Below are 25,427 nucleotides of genomic sequence, written 5' to 3'. Positions count from 1 at the left end.
TGAAGAACTAACACTACACTAACCCACTTTCCCCAGTAAGGAAAGGAATTAAAGACTGAAATAAAATGGTCTTTGAGACAACTATGAACAACCCCCAAACTGTATCTGCTGTTCAAAATTGTCAGTTGTCAAAGAGTTAATAATTCTTTTTATTTACAAGATTTATTCCCCTTATTAAAATTCAGCACCAAAAACTGAATGCTATGATTAACAGACTGATACTATAAATTTGATTATTATCTTACAATGCATGGAATATGAGCATAAGTGTACGAAGTCATAACCCACAGTTGATGAAGACAATGCAGAAAAAAGTAAAAAGTTTTTTGGGGGAGGTAAAATAACAGGTTAGGGTACAACAAAAAACAACGTTAAGATAGGTAATATCTAAGAGGTGTATTCAGGGGGATTTGTTATATCCTATATATGTAACTGTAGATTTTAAATAGTAAATTTTATTTACAAAAAGTAAAATGTAAGGTATACTAGAATAAAAACGTACTCCCAATCTCGAGAATTTATTACTGAATGAGTTAATTCACAAGGCTATTTTTAATAAAGCCACTTTACATTTTCTAATCAGTTTTTATTATTAATTCCCTAACCAACATTTGTGTGTGTGTATATATATATACACACATATATATATGTATGCATAATTAAAAAACAGAAATTATACACAATTTCTTAAACTGGATTTCTTTCAGAAATCACTTAAAGTTAAGATCTTGCTTAACAGTACACATATGAACATCAAAAGCTAAATGATATATTACAAAAGAAGGTTATAATTTGGGGAGACATTTTAGAGAACATTTAAGCATATTAATCACTTAATTTTAAATCAAAGTTAAGTAAAACCACATAGTGGCATTAAGTGTTCAATAAAATACTTTAAAATGTAAACTTCAATAGTAACTTCCTTCTATGGACAATTTTGTCTAAAACCAAAAAAATGGCTTGTAAATATACATTCTGATGAAGATACTAATTCAAATAAAAGTGATTACCTTGTTTCAGTGTTTCCTTACAAAATTTTTAAAGTTTACATACTCACACACAAAGACAAATTACTTCAGCAACCTGTATAGCATATTTTAATAACATTAGGCATTTTATTTCATTTACCTGTCCCAAGGAGCTGAAGTCTCGAAAGATTCTCCTAATATATAGTATTCCAAACCCAAGTCCTGTTAAGATATATACACAACATCAAGAAATTATAACAGGAACTGAAGAATCCATAGTAGTAGTATTTCATGTTTCTAATTTAACCTCCTGGGCTGCTTACTACCTATCTCTTAATAGCAAGGGAAAGTGGCCCCAAGCATGAGACACAACCTTCAGGGCGACAGAACTTTGTCTTGTCTCCCTCTGTGCCCTTGGCACCCAGCAGAGTGCCTGACACACGGTAGAAACTCAAATATTTCTCTAGTGAATGCAGTCTCTATTCAGGAACTGTCTATGTACATGCAGAGAAGACGAGCAGAACAGATTTTTAGTGGCCTAAATAGTAAATTGAGCAATACGAAAGAGTGATCAACAGGATCAAAGGAGCAGGGAGGTAGGGAAGTCAGGGAGTGGGGGGACTAGAGAAAGAAGAAGATATCTACTTAAAATCAACTTTTCTATAAAAGCAAATTAGAAAATACAGTGCCTCTCTTTGTAGTGATTAAATAGACAGAACATCTGGTAGGAAACCTCTGGTAGGAAAATATATTTTATAGCTTACAAGATAGAATGCTTACATAACAAGTAAATTATAATACTACATTTTTTACTCAGAGTACAATTCTGTTTTAATATCAAAAGAGCAATTCACAAGTCACCACAGAAGTGCAAAGATACGAAAGAAAATTTAATAAGGTAGAACAACCCTGGATTCATGTAAATGATGTGCTAAATTACAGTAGGTTAAAATTTAAGAAAAGAAAATAATTTTATTCACTCACAGTAAGAAAAAGTATTGTCTGCAACATAAATTGACAAGAGAAATAAGAGAGAACTTACTCGAATATATGCAATGACATAGGTCAGCAAATAACCTCTCTGTCCATTATCTTCTCCAGCTGCCAACCCACTGTAATTAAAGAACAAACTGTCAACATATTTCAAATGAACTGTTAAAAATATATAAAACTAACCAAACTGATACAATATACCTCAGGATAAGTGCTTAACAGATTAACATATATTACCTTGCATCTCATTTTTATTCTAATCTCATTTATCATAAACATATCAAAGAGCTGTCAAGAGACTAAGCCTGGGTGACAAAAATCTGAAAACATTTTCAATATTCAGTTTGGTAATTAATTTTAAACTTTTATATCCACGAAACTAGTAAAAGTGGCTGATATGAACTCAACTACTTCTACCCATATAAATAACAGAGAATTAGCCATGAGAAACAAGCTAAATAAGCTAAAATAATCTGCACAAACATAATAAGATACTTAAAATACTCTTATTTTACTCATTACATTCTTATTCATAAATTCATGTATTACTATAGTCTTATTCATATATAAAAATTTGCAGTGATTGACTAGGATCTTTCAAATACCAAGAAGTTTCTTGAATATATGAGCACATAGTATTCGGAATATTAAGACATGATGTTTATTTTATGGGACTTATGATTTTAAATGACAGACAAAACATACACAGAAATATTAACACTAATGAAACAACATATAGATAAGCACAAGACCAACAGGTAAGGTCTTACTCTGAACACATCCATTTCAACTGGAAAGTAGTTTTATCCGTAGAAACTGTATTTGATGATCTAGTTAGAATTAGTCTCATATAACGTATAATTCAGTCCAAGTTCTCTGCTTTGTGAAAGTTACTCTTATTTTAAAAGACAATGAGTTATTATTGCTTTCTACTACCTTCAGTAGAGAGGTTTTAATTTTGTTTTTTTCCATCATCAGGCAGAAATTAAATTTTAAGTAGTCTTAGTCAACTAATTAAAACTTACCCCAAACCCTCGAAGCACCCACTAAAAATCCCTCAATAAATCAAAGAAAAAGAAAAATATCTTTTCTTCTGGCTTTCCTGGGTCATAATTGATGATTAACTTTCATGTCTCTCTTCTTAATACCCTAACTGCACCTTCTTGGACTCAGGATGCTGAGCTCTTAACTGTGGTGTTGCTTAAGACTCAGGTTTTGAACCTCTGTGCTTTGAGCCTCTTCTCATTTCTCTTATGAATTCAATTAACACCTTGTAGTTAAATCCTTTCTTCTCCTGATGTTTTGCTTGAATTTGATAGTAAGTAAATAATACAATGTAGATGTATCCTTGTTCTGCACAAATACTGTGAGACAATTTTAAGCTAGGAAATACAGACAAAATCAGATTTCCTCACTCAGTATTATAGTCGGATATACATGAATTAGTGACATCCAGAAGGAGTGGCAAAGACTTGACAGGAGCAGCTCTAGTCTATAACTACATGGGGACAGGGTGCAGTGAAATAAAGGGGATTGTTCGTTACTACAATTTTAATGATCGAAGGTAATAACTTAGGTCAAGGAGCTAAGATTGAAAAGAAGAAACAGAAGACAATTCTGAGTTAGATGTGTATGGATGTGAGGTTGAAGTAGGGAGTCAAACAAAGTTCCAATACAAAAAGGAAACTAGTCAGAAAACCGATATGGTAAGTGCTTGGAGGAAAACAGATGAACCCATATCTCAGGTAAATATGAAACAGAATCAGACACCGAGTCCAAGAGAGAAAAAAACTCTACTGATCTAGAAAATAGACACAGTTCATCCTGGGCCTACTGGTAGAACGAAAGCAAAGGGGTGTGCAGACTAGGAAAGGGTGCAAGAGACCACTGTTGGAAATCTGAGAAGGTGCATTCTAAGCATGTACCGGGTGAGAAGTAACAGGTATGAACATTTAGTAGGCCTGTCTCTCTCATATCAGGCCTACTGATAAAAGATACAATATCCTGATACACCAGGATAAGAAAAGTCCAACTTTGCAGTCCCAGGTCAAGCCACTTTTCTATAGACGCTCTTCTAATATCTGGCAGGAGGAAGAAAAAAGATACTTTGGAATCTACTTTGGAATCTAGCGTGACTCTTGCTTTAGGAGGAAACTGAATGTCCATTCTAAATTCATAAATCCCCAAAAGAAAAAAAGTTATTCTGGGTTTGCTTTTTTGAACCACAAGTTTCCCTGCAAATTTTGCTTTTGGAACTTCTCTCTCTCTCTTTTTTTAAGCTTTTGGAACTATCTATCTTCTAGCCAGAATTACTTTAAGACACAATGTGTAAACAATAGTAGGGCTGAGGAATTAAATGCTTCTAACTTGTCATTTTTGCAGCTAGTCAAAAAAAAAACAAACTATACTTAGATTCAACTGCCTGTATGTTACAGTAGCAACATCAATCCCTTACTTCCTGACTCCCACTACAAATTTCAAATATCAACGAACAAGGCTCTTAAACAAATTTAAAACTGTTTCATGAGGAAGGGCTGGGAAGACTACTAAAAGAAGAATGAGAGACTATCTTTTTATATAGAAGAGCCGTCTGGTGAACCTAATCATTCTCATGCTGAATTATATTAAACAACTTAAGCACTTTAAAAATAACACTTAAAATATAACCCTTTAAAATTAACAATAACATATTATGTTGAGTTCTATGGTAAATGTCAACACATCTGTCATGATTGGTGACAGGTAACATTCACTCTCCTTAGCTCTTAGAGAAGTTGAAGCACATTACTGGCAAACATAGATAAACAACCAAAGTATTATTTTTAACATTTGGCTATTATGTTCATATGTGTTCAAAGGTATTTAACAGCGTTTGGGTGGGGTGGAAGGCAAAAAGGAAAAATGGTTAAGATAACACACAAAAATGCTGTCAACTGTTGGGAGCACTTCATTAAAAACAATCAATTTAAAGCTAATGAGGTGGTGGAAACAGAAAATAAAACAAAAGAACAGAAAATAATAGATTAACAATGCCCTAATTTGGAATAAAATACATAAGCTAAACTAACTTACGAAAACTTCATTAGAAAGAAACTTAGTGCTGTCCTCCATCTAGTTATGGAGAAGGAGAAATGACTGAGGAGTGAGGATTGGCAGGGTAGCATTTTAAATAAGGAAAATATCCTTGAATCTTTCTGTGATTAGAACAAAGAGCCAGTGCCCAGAGAGAAATGGGAGAAAACCAGGACTTCTGCTAGAGAAACACTTGAAGATACTTTCAAGTATCAAAAAAAATCAAGAGCCCTAAGTCATCTGCCTAATTATAGCCTGGGGTTGTTCAACACAGATTTCTGCACCTAAGTGAAGGGAGATGAAAGAATATTAAGAAACTAATTATAACATAACTAAGAAGTAGCAAATAATAATAGCAAAAAAAAAAAAAGACACTCCAATCAGGGTCTAAATTTTTAATGCTTTACCCTTGCTTTAAATAGATACCTCATTTATTATAACATATTTTAATGGATGAATTTGATGTAAGTTTTGTTTAGTATACGCAAATGGCTGAAATTAAATCAATAGTTCTGGAACCTCACTACTAGTATCTAAAGAGATCAGGATTCATCTTAAGAAAGATCCACTCTTTCTTTTAAGTTGTAAATGTCTGGTGTTATTTGAGAAAAACAAAACTGGAATTATACAAAAAGCCATTTCATAATAGTTGGTGCCTTAAATTAAATAAAACTGGTAAAATGGTTCTGATTAAATACCTAAAGATTAAAATATATTGTTTTAAGGGTGGCATAGTAATTAGGCATAAAGTAGAATAAAAGATATCAGGGAAAAACAAGTATTCAATTTCATTAATCCTTTCAATAAACATTTAATCAAGCCTCTAGTATATAACAGTCATCAATGGTGATGCCCCAAAATAGATAGGTCATGCCCTATAGAAATTATGTGTGTGTTAAGACAAAAGACATTTTGTCATCATTCCACACCAGTCTAACAGGAAATGTGGCACGCTACTAAATAGTAGTGATTTGTTGGGTTCTCTGAATTGGAATTATAATTATGGATCCTACAATGCGCAATTTGTGTGTGTGTGTTGGAGGCTGAGGTGAGGGGTAGTAAGGTGAAACTAAGCAAATTTAACTTTACATATAGCGATTCAAATATTATAGCATCCACTTCTATATAAATTACTCTGGAAAATTTTGAAATCCCAGATAAATATTTAAATATATAAAGAAATTTTTTTAAAGTTTCAGTCTCTAATATTTAAGGCTAGATAGATACAAAATATTTAATTTAGATATAAAAGGTTTTAATTTAAATCTCCTTAATTGTTTCTCACTAATATTGTGGATTTTTTAAGAGTTTTAAAATCAAATTGTACATGTACTCCACATAACTTGGAAACTAAAAGACAGGTAGGTACATGTACATATTTAAAAACATTCAGAGATAACCTGAAATCCAAGCCATCTGGTCATTAAATGAATTTTTATACCACATTTATTCTTAACTAATTTAGTTAAAACATCAACAATTCAAAAAAGGTACTATGGAGAAGAAAAATTGAAAAATTAATGAATTTCATCTTTTACTAAAGAAATTGAAATTCCACTTGCCAATTTCAGAATAGGGTAAAAATAAAACTAAGAGATTATTTTGCAATGTTCAAAAACAGTATAAAAGTAAAGTAAAAATTAAGCCCAAGATTAGACCTTTTTCTAAGAATACTGCACTTTAAACCTAAGCTGAGAAAATCCTAAATACAAAGTGCTGAACATTACATAAGAGAAAAATACACAAGTAGAGCATTCTAAGACACATGGCTCCAAACTAGGTGTTCATTTGTTCTCATGAAGGACAGCAAAAAAAAAAAAGGAAAAAAGAAATAAAAGTAAATATTTACAAATAACACAGATTAAGGATAATGTATATGATATATTTTAAGCTCCGCGGGGGGGGGGGGGGGACTTATCCAGAAAACTATTAGTTTATGCACTTAAAAAGGAAAGGAAAAAATTTAGTCCTGATAAATGTTATTTTCACTATAGTTCTCATCAATCAATCTTACAATCCATCAAGCAGACAGACAGAAACCACCCAATCATTATTCAGTTGGCTATAGATGTGAAATGTTTTCTGTTTCTTTATACCAGCACAAAACAGTAAGTGACAGGAGGTGGAGTATAGATAATTTATCAAATACTTTTGGTTAAACACAATATCCTTTAAAGAACATACTTATAGCATGTTTTATACATATACTACTACCACTAAATAACAACATGACTATGAATTTTTTCCTATTTCACTTAGCACAACAAACAGCAAATATTATAAAATCAGCATTAATGAAAAATACAATAAAAGATTCAGTATATTACATATATGATTAGACAAGTAAGAACAACATACCAATCTAGCTTCCTACAAATTGTAGGAGCAAACCAACACAACATTTTAAGTTGACTATTATATATTACCACAAATTAAACACTATAAAGTGTACATTAACAACCACTTGGAAGTATCACAATTTCAGCTTAACTTTCTCTTGACATTATGAACTTAAAGCCATACCCAAATTTTGCAGCAATGTCATACACTTGTTTTTCATGCTGAAGCACCTTCTCACGGTCCCCCTCAAACAGCAATGTAGCAACACTTAGCTGATTTGGATCAAATCCTTTAAACTACAAAAAAAATTACAGGTAAGTTTTATCCTACAAAACAGTAAATCAAAATACATTTTGCTCTTTTTTCTTCTGATCTGATCTCAAACACATCAACTCTAAAATCTGAGCTCTGGAACATTACATCTCAATCAAAAAGAATGCTTAATGCACCTATTTAGGTCACTACAATAGAACAGTACTATGGAAAATCACTTCACTTCAAAGTATTCCATGGTGTCAACTGTAATGACATAATTGGTATCGAAATACAACAAATACACTTGTAAGAATTATAACTGTACCAAAGAATCAAATAAAACTACCAAAATGACAGAATATAATAAAGTAACAGGTGTGGGGGTAGGGGAATAAAAACCAACAGCATTCTTATATACCACCAATAACTTGTTAAGTAATAATTTCAAAGGAGACCTTATGTATAAAATTAAAATACCTAGAATAATCTTAAAAGGAAATATATAACTTTATTAGGAAAACATGCCTGAAAAAAGATGAGAGAAATGTTTCCAAATGCATAAATATTATAAATCAGTCAATTCTTATCCAAATTAATGTATTAATTTATTCCAATTCTAATAAAAAAACTTGATGAACTTCCTAAAATGATGAAGAGTTTCTAAAAATTTTTCTCAGATAGATGACGGTGATAACAAGAAAAAATCTTATAAACATGAGGGAGAACTAGATCTATAGCAATTAAATCCATTTAATTTTTCAAGAACAAAAACTCATTAAAAAGAATCCAGTACATTAAAAAGGAGTCTTTTTCTTAGATAAGTATATAAGAAGATGTCTTAGACATGGAAAATCAGTGTAATAAAAGTAGGGATAAGCTAGTTAACGGTGCTATCACAACTAGTTAGCAATAGGGGGAGCAAGAGATGAAGGTTAATTTATTTCTTTATCTCACATCGTAAAATTGAAATAAATTCAAACAGTAATAAAGATTAAAAATTTTTAATTCCTATTTAACAAAAGGTGAGAGAGAGAAGAAATTCGTCCTAATCATTGTTCTGGAGGAAGGCAGGCTTTTCTAAGCTTAAAAGTAATTAAATAATTACAGGGAAGATATAAAAATTAGAAACTTCTACGCTGAAATAAAAGAAAGAACCCTTATTAAAAAGGAGTCACCTGACTGGAAAAATTATTTACAACACTTATGACAAAGGCATCTAATAATTTCATTATTCAAAAGGCACACAGCAAAACACCAAACACCCCTCCCAAAAGAAAACAAACAAAAAGACCCCATGGAGCTGCTCCCCCTAGAAAATAACCCCATTCAACTAATTCACACAAAGATTTTATCTAGGAAATACAAGGAAATGGTCAGTCTCACTGGAGTTTCAAGAAATATCAACTAAAATAAAGTACTATTTTCCCCCCTGGATTCAGTAAATTTAAAACATGGCAAAAATCCCACATGTGATGCAACCAAAAAATGGCACACATGCATTACCACCAGTTAAAAGTTAAAAAAAACTCACTTTTATTCCATTTCCAGATACTACTATGAAAAAAAAATTCAAACTATAAAAATGTTATATGCACAAAACTATTTAATGTACTGTTATTTTTAAGAACTTTAAATCTGGGAAAGATTTTAAATTTTCTGAAATTGAGTGCATAATTGATTTACTTGATTAAGTATTTATTCCAACATGAAAAATAACAATTATGAAAAGTATACAGCAACATGGAAAAACATGACAGGTCTGTGTTGGGAGGAAAAGGTAGAAAACAAAATTAGTACCTTAAGCATTAAAAAAAAATTCTTACCTTTGTAATATAAAACTTTTTTAATCCATCCAAAAATGATGTAAAAATAGAGGAAACCTGAGGTTTAAGAGCATGACCTAAGAAGAAAATAATGTTTATATTTTAAATTAATAGCAAATTCTATATTTTTCAGAAGAAAAAGAGGCTTCTTTAACTTACTATCCTAAAGAAAATGAACATTTTCATGACTTTAGTTTTTAAAATCTCCTTATATTATATCTATAACACACTGGCATTAAGATCTACATTTTTTATCTTTATCTTTCAAAAGTCACAAACAACTTTTGGTTTATAAAACTCCTTTTGGGTTTTTTTTTCCCTAAACTCAAATTACTATATGTAAGTAATACTACACATAGTTTAGGTTATCTTTCAGTGGTATAGTTTATACATATAAAATCATTTCATTAATTTTTATTTCATTAGGAACAACTAATGGTGGCTAATTCTACTTCCATTTTCTTAATTATGCAGAAACCATTCAGAACTATAATCAAGTATGGAGTCAATGCCAAGTTTAAGGTTGTTTCTTAATTAATTCTTAATTCATCTAGAATTCTTGGCATAAAACTAGTAATTGCTTCCTTAATCACACCCAGAGAGTTAAAATTGCCAAAAAAAACCGCAAATGGTGTCTCAGAGTCTGTTAAATTAACATCTTTGCCTAAGGATTGAGCTTAATTGAGTGAAAGTCTTTTATTGTTTTCTCATTGTTTTCAGAGTAGCAACTTCTTAACTCTCATGACTGTTAAATTTAAGAGTCATGCATCTGGCCTTAGTGCTATAAGCCCAGTCTAGAAAAATTTGGCATGCAATTTACATAGAGTTTGTATAAAGAATTTTAAAGCATCGAGTAAATCTAAAATTATCTCCAAATAAAAATTTTATTTTTGTAAAAAGCTTTAAAGTTTGGGGATTTTGTTTTTAGAGTGTAGGTACCTTCTTTAAAATAGGTGCAAACAGCAAACAAGTTTTTTGAGGGAAGAAGAAAGAGGGAGAGGTTGATTTTGGGGGGAAAAAACTGTAACTTGCAGTCTTTTTTTCCCATTCATTTATTTTTTTAAAATGAGAATCTGAATCTGTAATACTTACTACATTCTTACAGATTATAATAATAAATTGTATTACATAAAAGACCAAGTAATACAAGTCTTAACCAGAAGTGAAGAGTTGGATATCCATACTATAACTGAACAAAGCAAAAAAACAAAAAAAATATGGGCAGATTAGATAGCCATCAACCAACCTAGTAATCTTTTTGAGATCCTGGATCACAAGAGGTTTGTTTGGGGATTTCTTTTTCTTTTATTGTAACCCGTCAGAGATGTTCTTTAGTATAACTTGTGCTTTTAAAAGATACCATTTCTAGCATATGTAAAGTTAAAAATAACATATCACCAAAACATTCAATTCCTGTCCCAAATGGAATTCATCCTACTTTAACTTCAATTAGAAACAAATACATAAACATAAATGCGAGTGTGTGTATCTGTTCCTCATTCAATTTACTTCCTCATACAAATTACTTTACTTACATCCACATACTTTACACAATTTATGAGGATTCCAAATGTTACTACTCTGATGTAGAATAATTCTTAAGGGTATATGTTCATCTTATCACATTAAAATTTATATGCATAACTTCTATTAACACCAGTGTGAGTTAGTCACATAACATATATCCTAACACTGAGTTGATCTGATAGCTTTGCAACATAATTACTGTAAAAGTGATACTAACTTTAAAGTGGGTCAAGCATTAATATTAACTAAGAGGATATTATTACCTTTTACTTATTCTTAAGTTAATGTTACCTATTAAATTGATTACATTCTAAATATATTCCAAATATTGTGTTTTATTATATATAGTAAACAAAGGAACTAGTTTCTAAATTTACTAGCTGGACAGTTTTACTAGTGAATTTTGTGTTGTTACAGTGTTAATTAAATAATGATTCAATAAATTTTTGTATTTTACAGAAGTGCTTCAAAGCACTGTTAAAAGTCTTGGGCTTTGGAGTCAGACAGATTTGGGTTCAACCCCAACTCTACCAGATATGACTTGTGGACTCTGGTCAAAATATTTAGCCTCTGAGCTGTTTATAAACTGGGAACACTACCATGAGGAATGGTTGTGTGCTGCTGATAATGTGCTTAGTGTTACTCTATATGTTATTCAAGATTTGTTTATCCTCTTTTGCTAATTTGATGATTAGTCAATCAAAATGTAAGTGCTTGTTATGTAACAGGTGCAGGACACATAAAAATTAATACAAAACATCTCCTAAATTTGACAAACATTAGTTCACAGGTAAAATACGTAGATCATTACAATGTACTCAATTATATACATAATTCCAATATGCTGAAAACTTATCATTTCAATATAATATATTAAGGGATGTGTCCAGGGAAGAGGTGGTAATAAAAATATTAACAATGGGAGGGACAGTATAGCTCAAGTGGTAGAGTGCATGCCTAGCATGCACAAGGTCCTGGGTTCAATCCCCAGTACTGTCTCTAAAAATAAATAAACCGAATTACCTTCCCCAATAACAACAACAATAACAACAAAAACCTGAAAAATAAATAAAGTTGCTTAAAAAATTAAAAATAAATAAATAAAATTAATTTCTTAAAGAAACAATTAATAGTAAGGCTTATGCTTTGTTAATCACCAATGTAGTACAAAAATGACCCATCAGCCATACAGCTGGCACGAGGTCCCAGACATCACTTGCTGTGCTAAAAACTTAAATCTCTAGTTGATTTATCATGAAACCATGTCAGGATATATAGATAAGAAGGCTTTAATGGGTACTGAGAAATCAAAAAGGTTATAGACAGCTAAGAAGCATGATCAGATCTGTAATTCCAAAGGATCACTTTGGTGGTCAAGTAAAGGGCAGGAGAGGAGACCAGAGAGGGCAGAACCAACCTTATATCATGTTCCTCTGTGTAGTAATAAGAATGTGAAACAGAGAGATAGCCAGAAGAATCTTTTCTTTAAACCTTCATTTTAAATTGTTTCGGATCCCAGTTATAAATAAGATCTGACCATATCATAATTGATTTTAAAAAGGTATCTGTCTAACACAGTTTACTACTAATAATTGCATATAAACAGATTAACACAGTCTTATTAATCAGATACATGGCTCTCTTGAGACCTAGATCTCTGGGCCAAAACACATAGGAGGCTTGATTTTCATTTGATTTAACTATTTCATTATTTATAGGACATATTTATCTTACTTTTATCAGTAGTATAGTATTTTGAAAGTAATCTCCTTGAAGAAATATAAGCTGTGACTTAAAAGAATTCAATCTTAAAAGGAATTCTTGATATGTTATTAATCTGAGTTCCTTAGTTCAATTTCTAATGTAATTATAATAATCATTCTTCCCTAAATTAAATCTAAGCTACTCTTAAACCAAACAAAAGCCTGCCTATCTTAGCCTTTAGTATTTATCACTGAGCAATCATTCAGGGACTATTTTGAGGGTACTTAAACTTTATAAATTTAAATCCCAAACTAAATTTCATCATATGGAAAAATTCAGAGGCAATAAAACTAGGAATGATATGATGATAAATTAGTACTTTAAGCAAAATAGGAAGAAGAAGAAACCCTGGTTACCTGTTACTGAATTCCCCACATGAATATTCCCTGGGCACCTTAAATATAACCCACTGTAATGTGTTTTCCTCCAAATCATCACTTCTTCTAGATTGTTATTCACTTAACCCAATCAGTCAAATCAGACATCAGGAGTTGCCCTAAACTTTTCCCTTTATTTAACCTTCCACATCCAGTTGGTAAACCACTCTTTGAAAAAATCTATCCCTTTCTCTCTCCATTGCTGCTGCCTTGATCAAGGCCCCCAGTACTTGCCCTTTGACCAGTTTAAACTCCTCCTTCATGCTTGGACCATTCTAATCCAGCTTGCATAATGCTAGCAGAATGAGCTTTCTAAGATATAAAGCTGATTTACTGTATTCTCTCTCCAAAGATATCCCTCTGATGATTAGATAAAATCCAAATCTATCCTGCAAAGCTCTAGCCCCCCCATTCAGCTTTATCTCTTGTAACCACTCTCACCCTATCCTCTATTTGAGCCACACAGAGCTATGTGAAGTTCAAACATGCCATTGAGGTTTTACAGTTTCACATACTTCGATGTTAAGTGAACAGAAATTTGGTAGGAAAGTAGAGACCATCTCAGGCAAACTGCAATTCACCTTTTAAGATTCAGTTTAAGCATGACTCCTTCAATAAGCCTTTCCCCATTCTCCATCACAACCTTAAGCAGAATCAAGCAGCAACAACCACTCCTTTATTTGCACCCCGGGTATCCAGAGCAGTCTTCTTTAAGGGCACCTCCAACATCCTGCACCCATTCATTTATGTAATCGTCTATCCTCATTAGACTGAGAGCTTCCTGAAGGACAGACACTACGACGTTTATCTTTCTAGCTCTGTACTCAGTACTCTTCCTGGCACATAACTGATGTTTCATAAATATTTGTCACTTAATGAGCAGATTTAAAAATTACCACTCCTTACCAAACTGAAATTGCTGGTTGTCCATGAGGCGAATAGATGCGGGAGCACATCTCTGTTTTAAAAAGAAAAAATAATGTGATACAAATTTAATATGGTAAATAAGGTAGACAAGTAGAATATGATTGTCATCTTTCTGTATTGAGATTAAGAGCTTAGTTACTAAGGATATATACAAGAAAAAAATCTTAACTTTTCATATAATTTTATGACAACAAATGAAACATCAAAGGCTTCTATAAAATATTTGGAGAGGAGAAATCTAGGTACATAATACATACATACACATATTGCCAAAATCTCTATCTGCAACAAGATTGCTTAATGCCTAGCAAAGACCTATGGAATACCTACAGGAAATAAGAGGCCTCAAAATGGATTATTTTAGAACAAAGTAGACATTTTATAGACTAAAATCAACGCCTCGTGCAGTGTGCCACTGATGAACTGTAATGTGTCACTGAACTCTTATATTCTTTTAAAATGAGGATGATGATGGTAGCATTTTTGTTGACCAAAGCACTTTAAAAATTTATCTGTGATGTCTTCACAGATAACTCAAGGAATTGTTCTTTTATTCCTTTTCATAATCTATTTTAAAGACAAAAACTATCAGACAATATCCAGAATTCTAAGACATTTCAAGGTTACTTGTATGAAAACAGCAAAAAAACTTGAAGCATAATATTATGTATCTAAAACATCTAAAACTGCACCAGTGTTATATTTATGTAGGGACACGCTAAAAGCTATAAGGAAAGAAAACTGAGGAAAGAAGACATTCATATTAATTTTATGATACTAAAACATTACCATACAAATGCTAGCAAGGTTTAAGTTAGCTACAGTTTTTCCACAGAATTAAAGTGAGCTTCACCCTAAGTAAGATTTTTATATTCTACGCAAATTTTTAACATGACTAAACTTCCACCAAGAGGTTGCTTTCAGACCACAAAATTTAGACTAATGTCATAAACTTTTAAAACATTTATCTTCTGAGTAATAGCATTATCAATAAAATTTGTATCAATACAATGTTGATATTTATGAGAATCACTCAAAAGAACAAAACTTAGCAATACCTTAACTGTGGGTTATAACATTTTTGCTATTAAGTGTTTTTAATTGAACAAATACTTACTGTTATAAAACCACTCATAATACACATTTTATTTTACCCAGAAAAGGACTAAAGTCTTCTTTTGAACACTGTATAATTTATTCACCCATCTTTGATACTAAAGGTGAGAAATATATTTTTAATCACTGCCAAATCTAAAGAAACAGTATTAGGCAATTTTATGTACTTAGCATAACAATAACCTATTGTCTTTTATCTTATAGAATCCTACTGTATACAAGCTGTTTTCATATGTCTTTATTTAATGTAAGAAACAATCCTGTCTGGGTAGCAGAACTTGTCTTATCCCCATTTTACAGATGAGGACACAAGAACCAGAGAGGTTAAAAGACTTGCCTGAGGTCAGATGACTGCAAAACAGTAAAGACAGAACTTGGACCAAGATATCCTGACTGCTAGATGAACGATATGTCAAATACACCACACAGCCTCCAAAAAAAATCACAAAACACACACACATACTTACACACAAGGCTTTAAACTCATATTTGAAACAAAAATTATATGCAAACTTTCTTATTTATGTTTTGCAGTATTATTAAAGTATAATATTTATAAAATAAAATTAAAAGTCTACAATCTGAATACTTTCAAATCTGGTATAATGGTATCTTTGTAGTTGTGTTAATGCTTCTAAAAACATTACCAGTTTTCTAATACTAAAAGAAAATCAATTTTCCTGAAACGTTTTTATTAAAACAGACACATCAACTTCTAGTAAAACATACGAAGCCTGATTAGGCCAAGTTTCTTTCCTTTATAAAATAAATAGAATATCATATAACATACATATGTATATGTTTTGGCTTAAGTACACCAGTAAAATATGAGAAAGAATTCAGAGCCATTCTGTCATTATTAGGAAAACAATCCTTTAAAATTCCTACCAACAACTTGTAAATTCCATCTCTTACTGCCACCCAGATTCTACTGCACTTGTATCTATAGCAGGTGTTATTAATGAAAACAACCTGCATAGGAACACATATATCAGAAAATCGGAAAAAAGTATATTACATTTATAGTATATTTTTACTGGAATTTAATCTCTGAAACAACTAAAATATGATATGTAGTCATCGACAAAATCTTAGTTTGAAAAGACTACTCACAAAATACATTTTGGGGACAAATGGTATAACTGATTATAGAATGAATACTAGATGGCATTAAGAAATTACTGCTGGACTCACAAGTATAGAGAACAAACCTGTGGTTTCAAGCAGTGGAGGAGGTATATACAGGGGTGGAGAAGTGGGAGGTACAAACTTCTGGGTATAAGATAAGCTCAAGGATATACTTACAACACAAGGAATATAGTCAATATTTTATAATAACTGTAAATAAAAAATAATCTTTACAAATTGTATAAAATTAATAAAAAAGAAATATAGGGGGAAAAACTTATTGCTGATTTTCTTAGGCATGCTAATGGTATTGAAGCTATAAAGAACACCTTCACTTTCAAAAGATGAATGCTGAAGTATTTATGTATGTATGGTCTAGAAAACATATACACAAATATACAAAACAAACAGAGCAAAAAGTTATCAACTGTTGCACATACAAGGTGGATATAAAGATGATCACTGTACTATTCTTTCAAAATTTCTGTGTGCTTAAAATTTTCAAATGAAAAAATTGGAAAAATAAGTAAGAAACTTACTCCAGGGCACTGACATTCAATTATATTGAACATGATTTTAACTTGACAGCTGAGTCACATAAACTAGTCAGACATCATCCATTATTCCTATTTACATTGAGGCAGAGTGGACGGTTATAGACTAATAGTGTCAAAAAAGAATAAAAAGCTAAATAAAGTTTTTTGTATCTAGATAATAAATATTAGATTCATTTTCAACACTGGCTTTTTAAAAATTACCAAAATCAAACCACCAGCTTTATTAAGTCTCAAGGTTTAATAGTGCCACATTTTTTAAAAGGTCAGTGAATTGAGTTTTTCAGTTATTGTCACAAGTAAATTCTCATACGCAAAGCACTCAAATTAAAACATAGCATCTAGATTGCTTTATGAGTCTATGGCAAGTGATAATTTGCAAATCACTTTGCAGCATTCTAAAAACAGAAAGGAGGAAAAGTTTCCTAGAATTTTAAATTAATGGTCATAATATCTAATTAAATATGAGTTCTTATAATCAAAAGACCAAAATAATATTACTATTCTTAAAAAAACAACATTCAGTCTGGGTTGCTATACCTATAGCTAAAATTAGGTTATGTTTTAAAAACTGAAAAAAATCTCCTTTAAAAGTTAAAGACATCACAAATTCTGAGAATTTGAGCTCTAAGTTCACTCCAATGCTATTCAATTATGCTCTGCATAGATGAGGAAAGGAGAAAAGGGTCCTTGAGTTAAAGTGACCCCTGGTGGTAGGTGATCAGAACTAACCTCAGAGGGAATATTTTTACTAAGTAATTTTAACCGTGGGTTCATGATACATTAAAGGAATTTAAAATTCAGAAACTGCTTACTTGAAGTGGAGTTAATGAAATAACTGATTTTGTTTTTACCATGATAAATGTGCTTTTACTAAAAAATCTCTCATGTCACGTGACTCATACTTTATACTTCGGTAAATCATCTAAAAAGACATGAGAAACTATGGACAAATTAAGAAACACCACTATCTTTGTTTTATCTGAGCAAAGAAGAAATAACCACAGTGACCTCCAAGCATGGGTATAAGACTGACTAAGTCAAATTGCTGGCAATTTCTTCCCTTTAATGATACTACAACCAGGATTTACTTGAATATATAGCCTGAAAAATAAAAAACAACCATTCTGATTAGTCTTATTTACTTAGCAGAATTCTCTGCCCTAAGTTAAAAAGCAACCTATTTCTCAATCTAACCATTTTCTCCAAAACATAGTCCCTATAAGAAACACATCAAAAGATTTCTGCAAAACTTATTCTTATGGAACTAAGCCATATTTCTTTCCTGTCACAGGGAAAACCAGAACTTGCACTTCAGATGAGACACATTAATTGAGGAGGTGTCATAGTTTACTAGTTACTGGCACAAGAAATTCAATATTAACATGTTTCATATGTCTACAGAATTTCTTCTAATCTAATTCATAAGGATAAACTGTAAAATATAAGCACTGAATGGCAGTCTTATATCTCTGGACTCTTAGTTAAAAAATTAATCTTTTGAGTTGAAGACATTTGTTTCTTCAAGGAGTAAATCAAACTTTCAGTGTAGACTCTGGAACAGCTCAAATTCCTGAGCCTGAAAACTCTTCTGGAGAAAGTCTACTAATCCATATTGTATCAGAAACTCATGCTTCAAACCTCTTGTACACAGCTATACAAAAATTTAAGCATTGGAAAATTCACCATGATATACAATATCTTCAGTGACTATTAGAAGACAGGAACCATGTCTAATTTAACTTATATAATAACAATTGCACCATGTTGGATAGAAAGTTAAAAGCATAGTATTCCACATAAAAACACAATAAAATAATATTAATTAAATTAATTGATTAATTTTAAAAGTTCAAAAAAGGATATGTGAACGAAGAGAATACTGGTAAATACAAATTTCTAGATATAAAAGCTTTAAAATGCAGACAGATTTAGTTCTTCCTTTAATAATTCAGAATTGATACAACAGGTGAAATCATGCACTATTTAAGGCTACTGGTATAACTGGTTAGTCTTATTGGAAATGACATACCAGCTTACAGTGAGAAGTCTACATTGTGAACAAGAACTTTTTTTAAACAAGAGAATTATCTCTTGGTTTTAAAGAATGAAACAATACATATTACAGAGTGGATATTTCCCTTCACTTATATTAAAAGGGATGGGCTTAAACATAATAATAATAATAAGAGGGAAGGGCCAAAGTTAATGCTAAATAACCTCCTAGCCATAATTTTACATTTTTAGTTTAGTAAAGGTGTAACGACTAGCGCATGGTCTCATAACTGTCATCAAATCTGATACATTTGCTAGATCACACGGTGAAGAATCCAATTAATGGAACATTTGGCTAGGTTATTCTCTCTGCTTCAGAAGGAGAAAAATATAACACCAAAAAATCATTTAAAATAATAATTCCATTTTCTATATGTAACAAATTATCTCCAAGAATTATCACTGAATATTTTTAAAAGCTTTAAATGTTTTATAAGTGCTAAACCTAAGTCCTTTCAATTTATTTGAACTCCTTCAGGACAAATCAATTTGAAAACAGAACAATTTAGAATTGAGATACAATGCTGAAGTGTCAGACATGAACTATGTATGTCTTCTGAAATTGTGGTCTAAACGCACTAGAAAAAGATAACCTATCAGTTTAAAATTGTTTAAAATAAAGGTGATAGTAGGTAGAAAGGGCCACCCCGTGTCAAAAGAAAAAGCTGTCTTTTAATCTATAATTCTAAAAATTCTACTTCTGATACCGAGAATTACAGTTTTCAGAGAAATGCATACTATAGTCCATGCCACACACACATTCTCAGTGTTTCCTCTTAATGGAACAAATTGGTCTCTCAATACCATAAGGCATAACTCCTAAATTTTTATTGGTGGTGTGGGAGAAGACTTAAAAATTGCTTTTGAACTTGTTTCAACACTCAGTGTTCTCTTCAAACCTTGGAAAAATATAAGTATCATTTTAAAACAAATAATAAAAGAGAATAAAAAAATACTATATCTGACATTGATACTCTGATTAAAAAACACAATTTCTCCCCCGCTCCTGAGGTTAATCTACTCTCTGAGAAAATCTTAGAAGTCACTTACCCATCTACTGAGTAAAGTTGGAGATTCTACTGGACTGCCACTTACGAGATAGAATCATATTAATCTTCTACTAAATCTTCCTTTCTAGTTCCTCACAAGGCAGTGAAATATAGAAAGAGGACAATTCCTCACATGGACAAAGATCAGATAAGTGACCGTAGTCGAATCCTTCCGCTGCCAGTATAAAGTTGCTTAAATTTACTTCCTTCAGTAAGAATAGTGATAAAAATATACACAGAGCCACTTTGCTATTTGTGAACAATCATGTCCACTCCTTTCCAAGACACTCATCCAAAATAGTTTCCCATTTCAAAAGCAACTTGAGTCTGAAAATACAGCAAAAATGGAAGTGCTTTGAAACGACAGTGAGGAATTAAAAGCAGCCAATTCATTATTCAATCAAGAATCTGGCACAGTCATAAACCATGTACCATCTATTTTAATGGATCTTAATTCTCTTGTTGTCAGCTGAAATTCCAAATCACAAATTGAACACTGACTAGCGCCAAAATCTGGTAATTTTCTCTATTTTTCTGCTTGAGAATACTGTTACAAAGCAGGGCAGCACATACACAACCATTCTTGACGTATGAGATTTGTATGCTCTATAAACTAATATATAAATGTCCCTAAACCATAATACATTTACCCATTTCCAGGGAAGGTAAACATTAATGCCTCTCTATGTGTGCACTACAACAAGAATAAAACATGCAGTTTCCCTAAACAGTGGAATATCTCCAAATACCAATAACTACTCTTAGCAATTGTTTAATTCATAAGAGCAATAATATCTATCTAGGTTTTTTAATCAGTTTTAAGCGTTCTAGTCGTGTGGTATTTATGTCTCTAAAACTGCCTATTACTAACTACACAGAACCAAATTATTAAAACTATAGATTAGAAAGGAGCTTTCTTTTTGATCTTGTTTTTAACCACAAGATGGCATTTTTTTATCAATCATCATCTTTATTTATTCCAAGGTCTATGTCCAATATAGTTTTGTGTAGTGAATTTAGGTTATGATCACATTGTGAATATCCAAAAAAAATTTTAAATAAAAGGCAATTTTTACTGACTTATGCAAGGATGAAGAAAAATGTCACCACCTGCTTTCCATTAGCACAAATAGCTCTTATCTGTTACTTTCTATCAGGATCATATTAAATTGTAACAAAAACTGCATCAAATTGTACCAACTATCTGTTTTGAAATACAACATTTCCATTTTAATGAAATTATAAATTTAGGATTTTGACACATTTGTACATCATTTCTCATTAATGAAATTTAAGACGGATACATGTGAGTATTTGCAATGTGGAAAAGCAGATGGAGCACTGAGGAAAGCATAAAATATGTCTACTTCCATTCCAAAGATCATATAACAACACTTTTTAACAAGTCTACTAAACCTCTGTTCTACAGAGTGGAGATATTGTAAAGCAGCAGAGTTGGCCAACATAGATTGAATGTGACCTCATTAAGATCTTTTGTTGAAAATACATACAAATCAGACTAGTTTTAAATTCTACAATTTTTTAAAATCTAACTTGGCATTCATGTTTATTTTATCACCAAAAATGGAGGAAACAGTGGTCAATTAAAAAAATGTCATTGAAAACTTGAACAAAGAAGACAATGAAAACTGCATCTTTAATAGTAAAGCTTTTCTTGAGGGGAAATAGTCAAGCTTGACAAAGACAAATAGTAAATAAAAGTACTTAAAACAAAGAATGAATTACAATACAAAGTGAAAACAACAGAATAAAAAAATCTCATCAAAGAAGATCTGAAATTAATCAGAATATAATCTATGGAAAGCATTTGGTTTTGTTTTGATTTTTAATTGGTGAATTTACACAGTAATTTTCTTAAAAAAACACAAATCCCAGTTTCCCATTCTTCTAGGTATGAATTCACAGGCAAAACTGTAAGGCTCTGCAAGTAGTTCTTTTATTTCTTAATACCTGGGTTATCTTAATTTTGAAGTTACTTCCTTGGCCTTTAAGTGATGGAAGGTTTTAGCAACAAGTCTCGCAACACACTTGAACTTTACTGCTCAGTGTTCAGATATTTATTTCTAAAACTTATCTCCACTCCTCCTTTACTCAATATTTCTACTTTTAAATATCACTGCCATCTTATTTTAGCAAACACAGAATAATACTTACTATATATATTAGCTCCCTAACCATAACATTTTATTCTCGAAGTCTGAGTGAATTAGTAGCTCTTATGTAAGGATTTCAGTAACATTCACTTCTGCTTTAACACCACCAAAGTAGCCTGCCACAAGTTTAAGAATGTTCATTCCAGGACTATACTTCTCTTAAAACTCTCTCCTCACCTAGGAGTAGGACAATCAGCATTAAGGGGGATATTGCTAACTACTGATGGCGGAAGCAATTTTATGAAAAGTAACTGAAGCTACTTGGAAATTATAAAAATTACCCTTGTCATTGTTAGATTAGGTGATCATATAGTTGGCCTTCCTAAAAGCAGGAAACTAAGAATAAGTGTCTCAGAAGGCAAAACTGAATGTATGGTATAAAGAGCACTGGAAATGGTTAAGTATGTGGGTAAATACATTTTTTTGTGTGCTCATTTTACATTTCTTTGAAACATTAATAGTGGTTCTCTTGCAATGGTAGGAAGATAAGACTCTTCACTTCTTTCCATACTAGTACTTCCAAAAGCCACAATGAATATGGAATACGTGCTAGATATCACTCTTCTATCTCATCAGATCCTCCCTCCACCCTTTCTGGACACCCAGAAACTGATTTATATGGGTCACATCAGAAAACTCCCTTGCCTTCAAGATTCAAGTTGGGTACAGACGACAGGAAATATTAGAGAACTCTAGGAGTCTGGAGAAAGCAAGAAGAAAGGTTGGAGTATATTCCCTAACTTCCTCCTTGCTGGGAAATGCTGAGATAAGAATTTTTCACAAACCACTGTCATTCAAAACAATGAACCAAGTGTCTAAAGAAATGCAAGAATTTCCACACTGACATACACAACTAAACATAGAAGTAAAATTATTTGCCATTATCTAGTCTTTTTAAAACTCTTAATTATAAAATATATCCATTTTTAAAGCAGGAGGGGATATACCACATCAACAAAAGAAGGACAAAAATCACATGATCATCTAAATAGATGCAGAAAAAGCATTTGATAAAACGCAACATCCTTTCATAATAAAAACCCAACAAAGTGGACATAGAGGGAACATATCTCAACATAATAAAAGCTGTCTATGGCAAACCCACAGCCAACATACTACTCAACAGTGAAAAGTTAAAGAAGAGGGGAGAAAGTGGAAATTCTTAACTTATAGCTAAATACATTATATTATTTTATACTATATTACTTAGGACTTGGCTTAGGTAATATTATAAAACAAGTAAGCCCTGGTAGCAGCACTTTCTAAGAATTGATAAAGTTTGATTACTTACATTTAATTTCTACATTATTTTGGGGCCATTGATATTCAGCCATTTCTTTTAACTTCAATAAATGTCTTAATTTAAGAAATATTCAACAGGACTTCAATTAATCACAAAATATCTTACCCAAAAATAACTTAAGAAAACATTCAATAAAAGACAGAGTCATTTGAAGCCATCAATCTAGGTACATGTCTTACCTTGGTTAAAATCGTACAGCATTCTTTAAATCAAGAAATAGGTGTATAATTACTGAAAGAAATAGCAACTGCACTTTAAAGGGATGATTTTACAACGTTACCTTTTCATATAGAACTGGGTAAAAGCCACAAATACAACACAACTAAATATAAAGGTTATATGTGACATATCAAAAATCAATTACGCAGTAGAATTTTAAAAATATAAATATACATGGATGTTGTTTTGTTTTTTACCTGTTTTGCAATTTCTCTTAAACAGGCTACTCCTTGTTCAAAATTAGGGAAAGCTACTGAGCCATACTTTTGGTATTCAGGGATTGGTCTGATTTTTATTGTAGCTTCTGTTATCACACCAAGGGTTCCTGAAAAAGAAGGGGGAATAATCCAATATATCATATGCCAATTTTCTAAGTCATATTTTAAATCTATTTTATCTATTTATTCTATTACTCATATTTAAATCTATTTAATCTGTTCTATGTCAGGAATAATGGCCACTCAAGTCTTTCTAGAAAAACTAGGCAAATTTTGTAATTTCTTAAAAAAGTCTTTTGAATATATTTTCTTAGTTACATATAAATATTTTAAAACATTAAGATAACCTTTCTCCAAGATAGTTAATTTTAAATAGTTTTTAAAGTATTACAACTTATTAAAAGAAAAAAATTTGAAAAACAGGTTTTTATATCTGATATGCATTCAGACAAGAGTGTATTTTGATATTTGAGCCTATTTTTACTGTGAAAACAATTTATTGGGGGCAAAAAGAACCTAATCTTCTATGAGATTTTAAGATGACATAAGAGATTAGAAGAACTATTACAATGCACCTTTCTTCCTAAGAATTTATACAAAGACAAAGGCAATACTGAGATGCCCTTAGAAGAAACAAAAAAACAGATATTTCAGAGACGAAAGTTATCAGAAATAGCTAGCACAAGAGGACCACCAATGAAACATATGTCCTTTCCTTTATTGCATGGAGGAGTGGGGGACAAACCAGAGAGGAAAAAAACAAGTTAAACATAACTACGTGGTCTAAATATCTATGCCAAAATATTTGAAGAGACATGGTTAAAAATAGTTGTATTCACAAAGCCAAGCTTTTTCTCAAATTGGTGCTTTCCCATGCTTAAATAAATTATTACTAACGCTACTGAGTAAATTTTCTGAGAATCACAGAAAAAAGAACAAAAAGAAAATATGAAATTGTAGAACTTAGTTACAACATTAGAAATAAGTAAGAAATATCATAAAATCAATGCTTCTAATAAATTTATAATATACCTAAAATAAAATGTCAATATATAATATGGCTCAAGATCAAAACCTACTATGAGTCCACAAAAAATAAATTATATTACATCACAATATGTTTGTCCTATATACAAATGATTTCCTACTGAGATAGTAAATACAATCCTACTATGACATAAAATCACAAAAGCTCTGCAAGTTTGGTCTGATTGATATTTGAATAAAAATAGATGTATCTTGTACATTTTAAAAGATAACAAGAGTTTTGACTAGACTTTCTCTTTTATTTTAGCATCTTTATTGAGATATAATTCACAGGCCATAAAATTCACCCATTTAAAATGTAAAATTCAATGGTTTTAATATATTTATAGATACATGTAACTAGCACTACAATCTAAATTTACAACATTTTCATCACTACAAAAAAGAAATCCCACACCCATTTCCCCCATAAAAAGATGATTAGGTTCTTTTTGCCCCCAATAAACTGTTTTCACAGTAAAAATAGGCTAATATCAAAATATACTCTTGTCTGAATGCATATCAGATATAAAAACCCG

At 31.3% G+C, this 25,427-nt stretch overlaps 1 protein-coding gene across 2 annotated transcripts in view; it reads right to left on the bottom strand.

The window, feature by feature from the left end:
- The window catches only part of AGPS (alkylglycerone phosphate synthase), a 114,998-nt gene that overhangs the window by 28,488 nt on the left and 61,083 nt on the right, over window positions 1–25,427 (bottom strand). For both annotated transcript variants that reach the window (XM_006210205.3, XM_072961209.1), the window contains exons 11-16: window positions 23,842–23,969; window positions 14,026–14,077; window positions 9,452–9,528; window positions 7,557–7,669; window positions 2,011–2,080; window positions 1,129–1,190 (exon numbers count right to left, since the gene is read on the bottom strand). In XM_006210205.3, coding sequence (XP_006210267.2) covers window positions 1,129–1,190; window positions 2,011–2,080; window positions 7,557–7,669; window positions 9,452–9,528; window positions 14,026–14,077; window positions 23,842–23,969 — 502 coding nt within the window. The remainder of the gene's footprint in view (window positions 1–1,128; window positions 1,191–2,010; window positions 2,081–7,556; window positions 7,670–9,451; window positions 9,529–14,025; window positions 14,078–23,841; window positions 23,970–25,427) is intronic.

This window comes from Vicugna pacos, chromosome 5, assembly GCF_048564905.1.
Source record: "Vicugna pacos chromosome 5, VicPac4, whole genome shotgun sequence".
In the NCBI taxonomy this organism is placed as follows: domain Eukaryota; kingdom Metazoa; phylum Chordata; class Mammalia; order Artiodactyla; family Camelidae; genus Vicugna; species Vicugna pacos.
This window is presented reverse-complemented; position numbering and strand designations above follow the sequence as displayed.